At 52.4% G+C, this 17,359-nt stretch overlaps 1 protein-coding gene across 1 annotated transcript in view; it reads left to right on the top strand.

Moving 5' to 3' along the window:
- Positions 1-7,849: 7,849 nt before the first annotated feature.
- The window catches only part of DLG3 (discs large MAGUK scaffold protein 3), a gene marked incomplete at its 5' end in the record, with an annotated part of 55,802 nt that continues 46,292 nt past the window's right edge, over positions 7,850-17,359 (top strand). Inside the window, 11 exon segments of the mRNA XM_080795434.1 lie at positions 7,850-8,206; positions 11,290-11,310; positions 11,312-11,344; positions 11,603-11,653; positions 12,093-12,217; positions 12,419-12,588; positions 12,884-13,020; positions 13,587-13,731; positions 14,348-14,507; positions 16,146-16,302; positions 16,711-16,813. Coding sequence (XP_080651560.1) covers positions 7,850-8,206; positions 11,290-11,310; positions 11,312-11,344; positions 11,603-11,653; positions 12,093-12,217; positions 12,419-12,588; positions 12,884-13,020; positions 13,587-13,731; positions 14,348-14,507; positions 16,146-16,302; positions 16,711-16,813 — 1,459 coding nt within the window.

Genomic DNA, 17,359 nt, shown 5'->3' on the forward strand with positions numbered 1-17,359 from the left:
TAAAAGACTTCAAGCTCCTGGGTTATCAGCCCAGCCTAGACTTCGTCAGAAAAAAAAAAAAAGATATTAATTCATTTGTTCAGTCAACAATAATAACTAGCCTTAACGTGTTGTGTACCAGGGAATGTGTGAAGTGTTTTACATTTAATCCTCACAAAAACCTTATGATTATTTCCATTTCACAAGCAAAGAGACTAAAGCTCAGAGCATTTTCAAGGTCACACGACTAGTGACGTGTTGGGTCTGTGAGCAACCGTTGTGTGCCAGGGTCTAAAATATAGAAAATAAGACACCACTCTCTTTTCACTACCTAATGAACACCTAATCACCCTTCAGGACCAAACTAAAAATGTGACCTCCTTGGTAAAACAATTCTGAAGTCCTCCCCCCACAAGGGGAGTTGGTAACTTGCTTTTCTATACAACCCTCTGAAACAGCACTTCTCATGGGAACTATAATGATCTGCACCTACATTTCCATTTCTCTAACTTGGAGCACCTCAGTGACAGGGCTGTTTACAGTGTTTACTGTTCATCTCTCCCTCTGGGTGTCTGATAGATATCTCAAACTCAACATGTCCCAATCCACACATCTGATCTCTCCCCTCGCACCGCCCACCCCGGCCCCAGAATGGCTACTCCTAAGGCTGTCCTCATCTCAGTCAATGGCAGTTTCACCTTTCCCGTGGCTCTGGCCAAAAAGCCTTGGAACCACACCTCATATCCATTCTGTCAGCAAATCCTAGTGACTTTCTCTTCAAAATGCGGGTTCCTCTGAAACCTTTCATAAGCTGAAATGGCAAAAAAGCAATTACCATTAATGTGCATGGAAAAATTTTTGAGCATTCCCAGACCCCAAAAATAACCTCTCTTAGGCTTTTCTGATACCTCAGGGCACATCTTGCTAACGAATGCACAAAATAAATGGAGATAAAGCACAGATGCTCACAGATACAGTTCAAAGCCGTTGTGACTGGATGCTGAGCTGCTGGGCGCAGTTCCCCAGGAAAGAGCTTGGCCAGGCTGCTCTATCTGCTTGCTCTTGGTATTTGCCGCCTCTATCACTGCTCGCTGCAAAGCAAATGCCGAATGCTATTTTCACTTTTTTACTCCTTTTTAAAAAATAAAAGCAAAAATCCTCTTTGGGTTCCTTTCAGTTGGTGAAAACAGCTAGTGATGCGGGTCTTTCTTTGGAGCAAAGTGGTGTAAGGCAAACTTTTGAAACATGGGGGATACTGCACATCCAGAATCTAGCCACTTCTCTCTCTTCCAGCGCAAACACTGTAGTCCAAATCACCATCATCTTTCACCTGAATCCCTGCAGAAGCATCCCAACCGGTCTCACTGCTTCCATCCTTGTCTGTGGCCTCTTCTCCACACAGAAGCTTTGCTGAACCCAAGTCAGATCGTGTTAGTTCTCTGCACAAAACCCTCCAATGGCTCCCCATGTCTCTCAGGGTAAGGCCCAAATTCTTATAATGGCCTACAGGCTCTATACAATCTTATTCCCTTCTCAATCTTTGATCTCATCTCCTGGTATTCTCCCCCTCCCTCATTCTGCTCTGGCCACTTGGTCCTCTTTGCTGTTCCTTGAACAAGCCAGGGGTACTCCTTCCCCAGGACCTTTGCACTGGCTGTTCCCTAACTAGGTATACCCTTCTGTATGGCTCACCTCCTCGCCTCCCTCAAGTCTTTGCTCAAATGTCACCTTCTCACTGAGGTCTACCCTGACCAACTATTTAAAATGGCCTCTATTCCAATTTCCAATTTCCAGTAAAAATAGCATATAAAGGAATGAAATAAATGACACCGTGAGGGGAAAAAAAGACAAATCCAGAAGGTAGGAGAGTCTGCAAAACAACTGACTTGTACGCCTCAGAACATCAATGTCATTAACTAAAAAAAAAAAAGTAACAGACTTCTAGTTCTGAACCCAGTGTGAGTAGATAAACTTCTCCCTATTCCTCCTGCTAACTACAGCTAAAATCCTGGACATTATATATAAAACAAATGTAAGAAGACTGAAAGAAGGAGGAAAGAGCTGACTTATTAGGTACCCCAGTGACCTGAACTCAAGGTATTGAGTTCCCTAGGTTTTCTCGTTGCTTCATATATCCCAGGCTGGTGCTGGAGAAGCCAGCCGCCTGGACCTGCCAATGGACACAGACCAAGGAAAGCCTCAATAAATCCCTGCTCTCTCTAGCCAGAAGACCAGGCAAAGAGAGAGGGGGAAGCAGGCTTCCCACCCAGCAGAGAGCCTGACACAGGGCTCGATCCCAGGACCCTGAGATCAGGACCATGAGCTGAAGACAGAGGCTTAACCCACTGAGCCACCCAGGTGCCCCCAGGTGGAAAACTCTTAAACAAGAACCACTCTACTGTAACCAAACATCACAGAAAAGAACCATAGCCCCACCCATACCAGTAGAGGCCAAGTAGAAATTCAGACCTCTACTCTTACTGGACTCCCCCAACACTCTCTGCGGTGGTGTCAGAAAAGGCTAAATAGGGAGCCTGGACTTCCATCCCCACAGGGTAACATGGCTTCCTCTCCCTGCCGAATGATATCAGAATGTCAGAGGAGACCTAGTGGAGACTCAGGACTTCTGCTGCTGCTCTCCCTCTCCTCCCCTCCCAGTCTACTGTTCTACCATCTTTGCCCCTACCTGTACCACCCACCCATAGTCAATGGAGGCCCCCTGGGGACCGGGAAAGAGACACTTCAACCCTTCCCAGCCAGAGAGGTGTCAGTGGAGGTCTAGTGGGGAGCTGGAACTCCCACCCCTGCCCAGCAGCAGGGAGGAGCCTCTACCTCAGGTATTGGCTGACACCACTGGGGGAACTTGAACTTCTGTCCCTACCTGACAGTAACCAGGCAGTGGCTCCTTCCACTGATGGCAACAGTGTCAGAAGAAGCCTACCAGAGATAAGATTTAAATAAGATCCAGAGTCTCATAACATAATATTCAAAAAGGTGTAGGATGTACTAAAAAAAAAAAAAATCATTCATCATACCAGGAACCAGGACACCCTCAACTTGAATGAGAAATAATCCACAGGTGCCAACACCAACATGACAGAGAGCTTTCAATGATCTGACAAGGATTCTAAAGCGGCCAACATAAAAAATGATTCAGGGCACCTGGGTGGCTCAGTTGTTCAGCGTCTGCCTTCAGCTCAGGTCATGATCCCAGGGTCCTGGGATCAAGCCCCGAATTGGGCTCTCTGCTCAGCGGGAAGCCTGCTTCTCCCTCTCCCACTCCCCCTGCTTGTGTTCCCTCTCTCGGTGTATCTCTGTTAAATAAATAAAAAAAAAATTTTTTTAATGCTTCAGTGAGCAATTATAAACAAGGTTGACACAAATTTTTTTAAAAAGTCTTGGCAAAGATGGGGCCCCTGGGTGGCTCCGTGGGTTAAAGCCTCTGCCTTCGGCTCAGGTCATGCTATCTGCTCAGCAGGGAGACTGCTTCCCTTCCTCTCTCTCTGCCTGCCTCTCTGCCTACTTGTGATCTCTGTCTGTCAAATAAATAAATAAAATCTTTTTTAAAAAAAAGTCTTGGCAAAGAAGTAGGAGATACAATCAAGTATCTAAAGAAATTTTAGAATCAAAGAATATAATAACCAAACTAAAAAAATCAGTGGATGGGCTTATCAACAGGATGGAGAGGACAGAGGAAAGAATCAGTGAGCTTGAAAATAGAACCTTAAAAATTACCCAATCTGGGGGTGGCTGGGTGGCTCAGTCAGTTAAGAGTCTGATTCTCGATTTCAACTCAAGTCATAATCTTGAGGTCAAGAGATTATGTCCCACGGTGGGCTCTGTGCTCAGTGGGGAGTCTGCTTGAGATTCTCTCTCTCTTCTTCTGACCCTCCCCCCAAGTTCTCATTTTCTTGCTCTCTCTCTCTATCTATCTCAGATAAATAAATAAAACTTTTTTAAAAAAATTACCCAATCTGGGGGCACCTGGGTGGCTCAGTGGGTTAAACCTTTGCCTTCGGCTCAGGTCATGATCCCAGCGTCCTGGGGATCAAGCCCCGCATCAGGCTCTCTGCTCAGCAGGGAGCCTGCTTCTCTCTCTCTCTCTCTGCCTACTTGTCATCTCTCTCTGTGTGTGTCAAATAAACAAGTAAAATCTTAAAAATTACCCAATGTGAACAACAAGAGGAGAACGGAATTTTTTAAAAAAAATGTACAGTGCCTCAGAGACATGTGGTGACTATCGCCTAAGACTTAACATTTGCATCATCAGAGTCCCAGAATGAGAAAAGAAAGGTGAGGCTGAAAAAGCCCTCAAGAAATAATGGCTGAAAATATCCCAAATTTGGCAAAAGATAAAACCTACTAATTCAAGAAGATGAACAAAACTCAAAGAAACCCATGCCAAGATACATCATAACCAAACTTTTGGAAGCAAGACAAAGAAAATCTTGAAAAAAGCAAGAAAGAAACAACAACTTACTTACAGAGGAAAAACAATTCAAATGTAGGTATATTTCTCATCAGAAACTATGAAGGCCAGAAGAAAGTGGCACGTCACATTTCAAGTGTTGAAAGAACTGCCAACCCCAAATGCTTTACCTAGTAAGAACACCTTTTGGAAATGAGGGGGAAGTCAAGACACTCTCAGAAAAAGGGAAGCTAAGAGACTACATCACCAGCAGACCCACCCTAAAATAATGGTTAAAGGCAGTTCCCAAAAACAGAATGAAAATGATAAAAGAAGAAATCTTGGGACATCAGGAAAGAAGAAAGAATTGAATAAGTAAAAATGAAAGTACGTATAATAGACTTTCCTTCTCTTAAGGTGTCTGAATTATGTTTGATACTTGAAGCAATAAATATAACATTGTCTGATGTGGCCTCAATATATATGGAGGAAATATTTAAGACAACCATACAATACTATACTGTAAATGGGACACGGTAAAGGTATTTAAAGGGAGGTGAGCCTTCTATACTTCCCTCAACCTGATAAAATGTTGAACAGGTAGAGCTCTGTGGTGACCAAATAATTCTGTATCTTTGTTGCAGCGGTTGTTACAGGAATCTCCACTTATGGTAAAATGGCACAGAATTATACCCACATCATGGGGTGCCTGGGTGGCTCAGTGGGTTAAGCCTCTGCATTCTGCTTGGGTCATGATCTCAGGGTACTGGGATCAAGCCCCACATCGGGCTCTCTGCTCAGCAGGGAGCCTGATTCCCCCCCTCTCTCTCTGCCTGCCTCTCTGCCTACTTGTGATCTCTGTCAAATAAATAAATAAATAAATCTTTTTAAAATTTATTTAAAAAAAAAAGAATTATACCCACATCGTACCGATGTCAGTTTCCTAGTTTTTATATTGTACTATAATTATGGAAGATGTAATCATTGAGGGAAACTTTGTGAGGGGTACATGGGCCCTCTCTGTACTGTGCAACTTCCTTGTAAATCTGTACTTATTTCAAAATGAAAAGTTGTTTTGTTTTGTTTTGTTTTGTTTTTTAAGATCGGGGCTATTCTAGATTAAAAGTGGTTAAAGACACAAAGGCAATGGGGAAGCCTTGATTAGATTCTGATGTTAAAACCATAAAAGGCAAATTTGGAGAAATTTGAATATGGATGAGACATTTGATGCTCTTGGATGATATGAAATTATTGTTAATTTTCTTAGATGTCAAAATAATATCATGGTCGTGTAGAAGAATACAAGACGTATGCTGAAGTATTAGGGGAGAAGTGTGATGAAATCTGTCACTTACACTTGAATGGTTCAGAAAACAATGAAGCTCCATAATAGATCAATAGAGCAAATATAACAAGACAATACCAGTTGCTGAGTCTATGAGAAAGATATATAAATGCTTATTGTACTAGTCTGTCAACATTTCTGTATGTTTGTGAATTTTCATTTTTAAGAAAAGCTGGAGAGAACACGTGGAGGAGAGATACAGGATAAAAGCAAGTGTAGCAAAATGTTAATGACCATCCAGGTGGCATTTGTTCCCTGTAACTTTTTTTCAATTATCCGTACACTTGAAAATTTTCGTATTAGAATGTAGAGGTAAAAAACTTGAAGAGAGATGATTGCAACGCGGTGTCCTCCCCCGGCGTTCCCAACACCCTCTTCTCTGATAGACTTTTCTTTCATTCCCCACAATGCCGTACAATACTATACTACAAATGGAAACCTGTGCAGATATTTAAAGGGAGGTGAGGTTTCTATACTTCCCTCAACCTGATATAACGTTGTTCTGTGTGTTGCTAGATCCCCAAATCCTAGAACAGTGTCTGCACATAGCAAGATGAATGTTTGTTGAGTTAGGAATGAATTTCTGTATCCCTAGGACCTAGGTCGAGATCTCACCTAGAGTAGGTGTGCAACGAATGTTTGTTGAATTGAACTGAGATCTACGTTCTACAGGAGAACTTGGAATAGACCTGTTGTACCAGGATGGTTTAGAGCATGGATGTTTGAATCAAATAGTCAGAGTCTGTGTCCTAATTTGGTCACTTCCAGCTGTATTAATATCTCTGAGCCTCAATTTCCTGATGGTAAAATTAAGATAAGCATAGTAGCATCTTGGTAGGGGTTTTGTTGGCAAGTAAAGCACTTAGGACTTTGTAAAGGCTCGATAATTGGTAGCTAAGGACAAAACAAGAACAGCAAAAAAGATAGTCTTCCTGCATGTCATCCTGCCTCCGGCCCCCAACAGGCTGAGAGGGGGAGGTTAAGGAGATGTCCTTGGACAAGTATTCCCAAGTTCTTCTCCAGGTCCCCTGGAATGCTTTCTGTCACTTCCGATCTCTTCTTACCTTTCCTTCCGCCCTGGACTCTCTTTCCTCTTGGCACCCTGAAACTCTTTCTCCCATCATAACCGTGAAGGAGTAGGGCGAAGGAGACAGGAGACTGTGGGCCAGGGATGAGAGCTTAGAGCTCTCCTTTCCTCCTGTTCTAGGGTTGAGTCCCTCACTAGTGATGGAAGCAGGTCAAGTGTGAGATTGCGGTCATTTCAGGCCTAGAGGTTGAGAGAACAATAGTCCCGAGGAGGAGGCACTGACAGGAGAGTAGCCACAAATGCCGCCCTCTTCCTCGGTCCCCTGTTAAGAAAGATCACCTTCCCCGCCCTGCTCCAACGTCCCTTCGGTCCGTTCTGCTGTTTCAAGTCTTTACTTCTGCTAGCCCCAGCTCAGAGCAAACCCAGGGACCCATTGAGCATCTCCCTGCAACTCCCTCTTGGAAGTGGGGTGGGGTGGAGTGGGCAGAGGACGGGCTGAAATCGGAAATGTGGAGGGCACTAAATCGGGGGCTGAGCTCACCCATAGCCCAAATCCCCCATCCCCGCTTTAGGGTCGGCGGTATCCCAGATATCTGGGGAGCTGAGGCTGAGCCTGGGGGCGCCACTGGCTCTGTTCCTTTAAGGAGCCGCTGTTTAGCATTCCTGCCGCTGCCGCTGCCGCTGCCTGACTCTGCACGCTGATTGGCTGGAATCGACTGAGAAGGGAGCTAGGGAGAGATGCTCTTGACTCCACTCAGATCCATCCTGGGGACCAGTGCAGGAGCGGTCCTCTCAGCTCCCAGCCTCTGCCCAGGCTCCCGCTTCTTCTTTGCCGCTGGGCCTCGGCCCAGGAGCCACGACGGGCGACACGGAGCCGCCAGTGCTGGAGGGGGAGCCGTGGGTGCGGGGCAGCGTGGGGGCAGAAGCCCCGGGACGCCCGCCCGGCCCCAGGCCCCGTTCCGCCCGAGCACCCCCACGGGTGCCCCCTCCTTCCTGGTCCGAGCAGTGTGAGTGTGCCCGGGAGCCCGGCGGCGGCGGCGGTGTGGAAACCGGCGTGGGCTGGGGGGTCCGGGCGGCGGGGGGCAGTGCCATGCACAAGCACCAGCACTGCTGTAAGTGCCCCGAGTGCTATGAGGTGACCCGCCTGGCTGCCCTGCGGCGCCTGGAGCCTCCTGGCTATGGGGATTGGCAGGTGCCCGACCCCTATGGGCCAGGTGGGGGCAACGGAGCCAGCGCGGGCTATGGGGGCTACAGCTCGCAGACCCTGCCCTCCCAGGCTGGGGCTACCCCCACCCCCCGCACTAAGGCCAAGCTCATCCCCACCGGCCGGGATGTGGGGCCAGTGCCCCCTAAGCCAGTCCCGGGCAAGAACACCCCCAAACTCAACGGCAGTGGCCCCAGCTGGTGGCCCGAGTGCACCTGTACCAACCGGGACTGGTATGAGCAGGTATGGACCAGCAGTGGTGGGTGGGTGGGGGGGGTTGTGGAGGGGCGGGGGGGGGAGATGGTGGGGCAACCCAGGGGGGCTGAAGAGTGGGGGCCTAGAGGCCTGGGGGGTGCAGCAGGGGTTCCTGGAGGCTTCAAGCTGGGGGAAACTGAGCCCTAGGGTTTCACCTGGACCAGGAGAGGCGGTTGGAAATGTATGCTTCTCTGTATGTGTCTGTTTGGGGGTCTCCATTTGGGGGGGATTGGGAGGAGCTGTGTGTGTCAGGAAGTGAAGGTATGGCGGAGGGGCACATTTTCCTGTGGAGGGGACTGGGTTTGTCTCCGTGTGGGGGTTTAGCAGCGTCTCTGTGTCTGGCAGGGGGCGGGAGGTTCTGCGGGGGCTGTGTGTGGTGTATGTCTCCACAGGAGGGGAGGAGGGGGCACGGTGCTTTGCGTAGGGGGGACATATGTGTGTATGTGTGTATGTATGTTAAGGTGTGTGGAGGGAGGCACTGGAGCTCCTGTGAATCTATGTCAAGGGGGCCCATGTGCCCGGCTGCCTGAGCTTCATCCCTCCATGCCATGAGTGCCTTTCCGTCCCAGGCCCTTTGTGTGCACATGGACATGTGGGAATGTCTCTCTGAACGTGGAGGTGTCTCTGTAGGCGAGGCTGCGGGGATAGCTGTGTTTGCCTGTGTGTGGGGCTGCGTGTATCTGTGTGAGAGCGTGTGGCTCAAGTGTGTGCATGTGTGTGCCTGTGCGTGTGCGTGCGTGTGTGTGTGTGTGTGTGTGGTGTCCCTGGTGAGAGGCGCTTGACAGGCAAGGGAGGGGAGGGGGAGGAGGCAAGAGACACGTCCCAAGCAAGGCTGAGAGGCTGCTGAGAAGGACGGACTCTTTTGTCCCAGCAGCTCTGAAGTGTGTGTGTGCTGGGGTTGGGGGGGGTGGGGGCAAATGTAAAGGGTGGGGGGACTGAAGCAAGCCTCTTTGCTCTAGAGCAGGCATGGTGCCTGGAGGCAAGCAAGGAAGGGGCAGGTGCCCTGGTGCAGGACTGGCCCCAGCGGGGCATGGCCCCCTTGAGTACCTACAGATGTGAGAGAACTTGGCCCCCGAGCCCTGACTTGGCACAGCTCAGGAACCCCTGGGTGCTGGGCACAACTCCGGCTTCCACTCCCAGTCTAAGCTGCCAGCTTAGAAAATGGAAGGAGCATCTGTGGGAGAAGCAGCAAAATGGAGGCTGGGCCGGCAGAGCCAGATCCTTGGCATGCAGAGCGGAGGGCCTGTCTGCTTATTTGGCTCTGCAGCCCCCAGGTTAGGGAGAGAGGAGAAAGAGGTTTCGCTGTCGAGGGCAGGTGCTGCCTGCCCCAAGCTGGTGACCGTTCTGGCCGCCTCTGTCCTCCTCTGGGGATAGAATGTGCTCTCACTCAGAAGCACAGGTGGGGACCTCCTAAGGGAGAGGAGTCCTCAGTTCTGGCCTCCTGTCTGTCCGCGCTCACTGCTTCTTGTGGCCCTTTCCTTGGCTCCTTGCCCTCTCCAGTGAGTCCCCCTCTTTCCTTTTCCCCTGTATCCTGGGGCCCTACCCTTGCAAACACTCACGCACGTTTATCCTGCTCAACTGGCAGACAGGTGCCAGTCCCAAGACTGGGCCAGTTGGCCAAGGTTTCTTTGCCAGGGCTGAGCCCCAGATGGCCCCCGGCCCTGGGAGCGGGGTCCCCAAGCAGGGCAGTGGGAGGCTGGAGCCTCTGATGCTCTCCAAAACTGGAGCTGGCCTTGAAGCATGGCTTATCACATGTGGGCACACATGGTACACCAGAGGCATATGAGCACTGCATGGGTGTCCTTTTGCCTGCATGTCTGTTGCATGTTACTTCAGGCAGCTGTTTTAGTTTTGGGGCTCTGAAAAGCTATCGGTTCTTCCCCCATGGGATCAGGGACCAGAGTGGGGCTGCAGCTGGGGTCCTCCCCAAAACTCCCAGGGCTTCGGGGCATAAAGCCCTGCAGTCAGGCCCTGAAAAGGTGGAGGCATGACTCGCAAGCCTGCCCACCCCCCACCCATGCCCCCCCAGCCACCTCCCCTCTCTGTTCTCCAAGGCAAAGCTACAATGGAAGGGGAAGCATGTGAAGGAGTCCCCATCTTAGGTTTGCAGCTCCCTTCAGAGGAGAACACCAGGGGTCGGGAAAGGGGCAATGCAGCCAGAGACAGATGGAGGAGGAGGTACTGGGATACCTGGGGAGAGAGGCAAGGGAGTCCCTCCATTCTCAGGGATGAGAGTGGGAGCCAGGGAGCAGGTACTATTCGTCTGCCCACAGTCACATTTTCACTTGACAATAGCCACAAGTATGTCTTGTCTGGGAGGCCAGTTCTGGGGGTTGGTCAGAACAAAGCTTGCTTCCATCCCCTTCCCTTGCCTCCCATCCCATGGCTGCTGTATACTGAAGGCCAGGGGCTCCACTGCTGGTCCCTCTGTGGGTTATCAGCTTCTCCCTCCTCTGGGGAACCTTGTCCACTCTGCTCCCATCCCACCCCCGGCTTTGCCTATGACTCCCACCCAGCTCCTACCCTGGCTTTTTCTGCCAGGAAGCACAAAGGGTTAGGTATCAAAGGCCCTTGGTGGAAAATGGATTCAGACTTTGACTCCTTCCGCCCATTTGAAGAATCAGGTTCCTGGGGACACAGAGGAGATATAGAATGAGGGTTCCTGGGGGTATTCAGAAGGGTGCTCCTTTCCTTTTCTCATGAGTCCTGCTGGGGAAGGGCGTGAGTGGCCAAAACATCAGTGGCCTTGGCTGCTTTATTTAATCAAAAGAGCACCTGGAGATCCAGGTTCTGACCCCGGCTCTGCCACTAAATGCCAGTGTGCTCTGAGGTACAACCTATGTCCTCTCTGGGCCCCGGTGTCACACCGTCTGTCACATGAGGGAGGTTGGACAAGATGGTGTCTGCTGCCCTACCGGTCCTGACATGGTGGGAGTCTGTGATCCCTGAGTCAGGAAGAGCTATGGATCAGAAGGGGAAGAGGTCCCCATCGAGGCCACTGGGTGTGCCCCCATGGATGCTAGGTGTGGCATGGTTTGCCCACCATGTTCCATTTTCACCAACCCCCTTAGGCCTGCGCTGCACCCCTCCTAAGTGAACTCCAAGGCCCTGGGGCCCAGCCTCTCAGTGAGTGCAACATTAGCTGGCTGGTCCCAGACAATTGATCTGGGCTAAATGGGTTCAGGCCGGATATGGCTGGAAGCGAGGGAGGGGTGTGGCCTCCTCAGGGTCAGCCTGTCCCCATCTGTGGCCAAGAGGCATCCTGGGGTCAATTCGGGATCCTACTCTTTGGGTGGTGGGGGAAGAGCAGATTGATCAGGAAGGCAGATGGGTGTGGGGGGGTGGTCGGGAAGCGCTCAGGGAACTGCCCGTGTCTCCCCCTAGGTGAACGGCAGCGATGGCATGTTCAAGTATGAGGAAATAGTACTTGAGCGGGTAAGTCTGCCAGCGGGTCAGGATGAAAGGGGAGGGGAGGGTTCAGATCAGGAAAGGGAAGCGCCCTGTGTGTACCTCAGTCTCAAGACTTGTTGGAGGGGGGCACCTGCATTGAGAGGACAGGAGGTGGGGGGAGGGAGGAAACAGTGGCCCTGGGAGGCCACATACTGCATCAATCAATCAACCAGCTCACAAATATTAATTGACCTTGCTCACTGAGGCCTGGGGAGTTGGGGAGGGGGTGGCTTGGCTGGGGCCTCTGGGCCAGAATGGTTGCCACAGGCTGGGAAGCTGTATGTTGGCCTGCCGGGGGTTGGGGGGGGGGCTTCTGAGGCCTGGAGAACCTGCTTCTGGGGGGTGAGGGGAAGCAGGGGAGATCCAGAACCATCCCTCTTGCCCTCTGGGTGAGCAGACCATGCCCCTCCATCCCCTTCTTCAGGGCAATTCCGGTCTGGGCTTCAGCATTGCAGGGGGCATTGACAACCCGCATGTCCCTGATGACCCCGGCATCTTTATCACCAAGATCATCCCTGGTGGAGCTGCAGCCATGGACGGGAGGCTGGGGTGAGGTGGCTCGAAAGCAGGGCTGGGGGTGGCAGGGTCAGGATGAAGATGAGGGGAAGAGGGCTGCCCGGCATGTGATGACCCTTTGGTTAGCTCTCAGAGGGGGCAGGGGAGGGGCGGCAGGGAAGGAAGGAAGGAAAGGTGGGAGAGGGGGTGGAGAGGCAGTGGTGGGGTGTCATGCTTCTCGGGCTTCCTCCTCAGGGTGAATGACTGTGTGCTGAGGGTGAATGAGGTGGACGTGTCGGAGGTGGTGCACAGCCGGGCCGTGGAGGCACTGAAGGAGGCCGGCCCCGTGGTGCGCTTGGTGGTGCGGAGGAGACAGCCCCCACCTGAGACCATCATGGAGGTCAACCTGCTCAAAGGGCCCAAAGGTGCAGCCCTCTACATACCTGTGCTCTGGCCAGAGACTCTGGGTGGCTCTGTAGGACACAGAAGGGGACAGCCTTACTCCTTGCTTGACCTCCCACCTCACTTTCCCTTACTGACCTCGGGATAGCAGCCTAGTGTCTGGGTTCCCCCAGGGCAGGGGGGGAAGGTACAGGGAGGGGAGCTCCCCCTGAACCAGTGGGTTGGCTCCGGTGGGGAGTGGGGTGGGGTCTGGCATTGACTGAGCACTCTAACGTCTCCTTGTGGTCCTCTCCCACTCCCTTCACTGCCCCTCCCCAGGCCTGGGTTTCAGCATTGCTGGGGGGATTGGCAACCAGCACATTCCAGGAGACAACAGCATCTATATCACCAAGATCATTGAGGGGGGTGCTGCTCAGAAGGACGGACGCCTACAGATCGGGGACCGGCTGCTGGCGGTGAGACAGCTTTTGGGGAGGCCCACATGGTAGGGTGGGGTGTGGAGGTGGGGTTCTAGTAGCCTCTCACTCCACCTGAACCTCATTCAGGGGCCAGCATTGTGGGGGAGGTTTCAAGAGCATCATCATCTGATGGTATGCCTGGGTGGCTCAGTCGGTTAGCTTCTGCCTTTGGTTCAGATCATGTCCTGGGTCTTGGGATTGAGGCCCATTTCGGGCTCCCTGCTCCAGTGGGAACCTGCTTCTCCCTCTGCCTCTGCCCCTCCCCCAGCTTTTGTTCCCTTTCGCTGTGTCTCTCTCTGTCAAATAAATAAATAAAATTGTTAATAATAAATAAATAGATTAAAAAGAGCATCATCGTCTGAGTTGCACACACTCAGATACCAAGGCCCTAGTTCTTTTCATGGCCGGGGCTCCCATACCAGCTCTACTGCTCTCTTAGTGCTTGTCCGCTTCTCACAGCACTGTACGGGGCCTCCGTTAGAGCACTGTTGAATTTCCCGGAAGCTCCCCGGAGAGGCCCTTCCTTCTCCCAAGTGCCAGCCCTAAGGCCTTTCATCTTTTAGGTGAACAACACCAATCTGCAGGATGTGAGGCACGAGGAAGCCGTGGCTTCGCTGAAGAACACGTCTGATATGGTCTACCTAAAGGTGGCCAAGCCAGGCAGCCTCCACCTCAACGACATGTATGCACCCCCTGACTACGCCAGCAGTACGTACCCATTCCCCCTTGTCCCCAGCCTGAAGCCCCAGCCCCCTGGTTTCTGGAGGGGAAGGAATTCAAATTCCCTGTTCAGAGAGGGAGAGAGAGAGAGACAGAGAGCGATAGTGCTCAGGAGAACTGAGTCCAGATCCTCGCTCTGTCCCTTGTAGCTGGGTGCCCTTGGACGAGTCCCTTTCCCCTGTCTTCAGTTTTCTCTTTGGCAAAAAGGAGCTAATGATATATGGGCTGCCTTCCTCATAGAACTGCTGCAAGGATCAAATGAGATCATGGACAAGAAAGCCCTTGGAAAACCGTATTAGGCTATAGAGATGTGAGGGATTATTATTAGTCACACCTCTAGTCATGCCTTTCTTTGTAGACTGCTTGACTTTTGCTCTTTCTAAGACTCACAGGAGTGAGCCCAGGATTCAGAAAGGGACTGTGGAGGAGGAACCCGGGGGTGGGGGTGAGGGGGTGGGGAGAGGGGAGGAGAGGCCTGAGGAATCAGCATCCCTCGGTGGCTTTTGCATCTCGGGTGGGGTGTGGGGCACGGTCCTTGATGGGGGTGAGGTAGGGACCTACATAGAGTGGTCTCTGAACTTGTCTCTCCTTTTCTTGATTCCAGCTTTTACTGCCTTGGCTGACAACCACATAAGCCATAATTCCAGCCTGGGTTACCTTGGGGCTGTGGAGAGTAAGGTCAGCTACCCTGCTCCTCCTCAGGTTCCCCCTGCCCGTTACTCTCCAATCCCTAGGCACATGCTGGCTGAGGAGGACTTCACCAGGTAACCCCCTCCCCGCCGCCACCCCTTTAGCCTACTTAGGGATGAAGAGGATAGGAATCCGTTTCTGGCTAGCCACGGGTCTCCTCATAGTATGGCCCAGAAGAGGAGAAAGCCCTCATCACTTCTCTTTGGGATACTCAGCCCTTGGGGCCCGAGAGAGGCACAGAAGGAACTGCAGGGACAAGTTCCACCATCAGGGGGCGTGCCAAGCGTGTGGCCCCGATCCGAAAGTACTGAGTTAAGGGGGAGAGGGGTGGAGCGCGTAGGGGGCTGAGGAGGTGGAAGCTGTGGGGGTTTCCTTCCCCGAGACAGTCGCTGCCCCCTCTGCGGCAGTCTTTCTAGAGAAAAGAGCCGTTGAGACGGTGGGGTTGGCGGGACGCTGGAAGGCTGGCGGGCCCCGTGGCCTCCCCGGGGACGGCCCCGCCCCACTCTGGCGGCGGCGGCGGCGGCGGTGGCGGTGGCGGGCCGTGGAACTGGTCCGGCCGGCCAGGGTTCCGGGGGACAGGTTTGCTGCGGGGTGGGGCCTGGGAGGCTGCAGTGGAGCCGGAAGGGTAGGCGGACGGGGTGGGGGACGGGCAGGGAGAGCTGGAGAAACCATGGAGAGGGCACGCAAGCTCTCAGGCTCCGGCTTGGCCCTGGGCTTGGGCCCGGCCTCGGCCTCGGCCTGGAGGAGGGCTTCGCAGAGGTGGGCCTGGCCGCTCCGCTCCCTGCGGCCTGGAGGGGATGCCAGGTAGGAGGAGAGCAGGGATTTGAGCGAGAGCATCCGAGGCTCAGGGAGGGAGCCTTGCACCCAACACTGGGAGCAACAAAGGAGGAGTCTTGGACCTGGGGCTCTTCTGATGAAAGATGCTTTCAAGTGAAGGCAGTGGGCCGGGAAAAGTGTGCTGAGGGTCGGGTTTTAAGGCTATTCAGGCACGAGCGGCTGTAGCTCTCGCTTGATGACACTGACCATTTCCAGAGGGATGCCTTAGACATAACATGGTTAGTGGCAGTTGGGAGTTTTCATGTGTTAACTCTCTTCTGTCGGGCTCCTCGGCTCCTTCTGGGGACCTGGGGTTTCTATACCTGTCTTCCACATCACTTGGCAAGGGCACATAGTACTAGTGGGTGACCAAATCTGTCCTTGGGGAAGGTAGGAGGACTCACAGTTGGCGGGTGGAATTTCGAGACCGTGGAGGAGCATGTGTAAAGCAAGTAGGTACATTTTGTGGATGATGAGTGCGATCAACCCCAGGCTGGTTTCCAGCGCCCCTAACTGGTTCCCCTTGTTGTGGCCCAGGTCCATCACGCCGGTGGTAGGATAGGAGAATCTGGGAAGAAAGAGGATGAGGGAATGGGCTCTGAGGTAATGTTCTCCAGACAGGGTAGGGTTGTGTTGAACCGAGAGAGTAGGGGACTGTCCACTGGGAAGCCAACTCCAAGCCCTCAGGAAGAAGGGAGGGAAGAGGAACTGAAACTTGGCACCTGGCAGAAAATAGCAGCCAAGCAGGTTTCGGGAGAGAAAGGAAGCAACAGGGTATCATACGTAAAGGAACCTACGTCATTCTACGGCAGTATGGGCCTTGTTCTAGGCTGGCCCTCACAGGGACAGCAGTTTACATCCACCTTGTCCTTATCCTTCTGCTTCTTTCCCACCAGAGAGCCCCGCAAGATCATCCTGCACAAGGGCTCCACAGGCCTGGGCTTCAACATCGTAGGAGGAGAGGATGGAGAAGGCATTTTTGTCTCCTTCATCCTGGCAGGAGGCCCAGCTGACCTGAGTGGGGAGCTGCGCAGGGGAGACCGGATCTTATCGGTGAGGAGAAAAAGGAGAGGTGGGAGGATGGGAGCCATGCCAATCTAAAAGGGAGGAGGGGAGATCTTGCTTTCTCCAAGAAATGCTTCTTGAGATGGGGGAAGGCTGAGCTGGAGAAAACTGATATTCTCTTTATAGATGACCTTAGGGCATGCCAGGGACTGAGCCCAGACTTATCCTTGAGGAGGAAATAAATGTTGTTGGATCTCAACCTTGGTTGGCATTTGAGCCCCACAAAGATAATTATTACACTAACGATGGCATATTCTTCACGGGCAAGGATAGGATATTGAGAAACGCATCTGAGTAGGCTTAGGGATGGGCTACCCATCTCCCTCTCCTAACTGCTATGACAGAGGACTGCCTTTCTTGTTGTGGGAATGGCTCATAGCTCCTCTCTTTGGACAGGTGAATGGCGTGAACCTGAGGAATGCAACTCACGAGCAGGCTGCGGCTGCTCTGAAACGGGCTGGCCAGTCCGTCACCATTGTGGCCCAGTACAGACCTGAAGGTAGGAGATGGAAGGTTGGACAAGGATTTGGGGAATTTAGTCCAAAGGGGCGGCTTTTTGCCATCATAGGTACCAAAGCTACTTGATCAGGTCTCTTCCACCCTAGCGCAGTAACCTCTTCCTGTCTTGTTTTCCTTCTGGACAAGGGTAGGTTTGGGGAGCTTTGGAGCATCTATCTGAGGCTGTGCTCAAAGCCTGCCTATCAGGGCTGCAACGCAGCAGAAGGCCAGTAGTGGGCAGCAACCTAGGGAAGGAAGCACAGAGATTGGGGCGACTGGAAAAAGGGGAGGGGGAAGAGAGGGGAGACACAGGGCTCCGAGGCGAAAAGACGCAAATGTGTGCGGTGGAACGGGAGGAGAATAACTCTCGGGTAGAAGGACCACAGGGAAGAACAATAGGATCTCTTATCTGGATCCAAACCCCTATGACCCCCACTTCCTTCCTTTCATCGGGGTGACTGAAAGAGCCATAAACGCACTGAAAAGGTGATGCTAGGCCGTCGGGACAGGCAGCGGGGAGTGGACCCCCTCCCCCTACGTGGGGCCT

The sequence above is a fragment of the Martes martes genome (genome assembly GCF_963455335.1).
Source record: "Martes martes genome assembly, chromosome: X".
Taxonomy (NCBI): Eukaryota; Metazoa; Chordata; class Mammalia; order Carnivora; family Mustelidae; genus Martes; species Martes martes.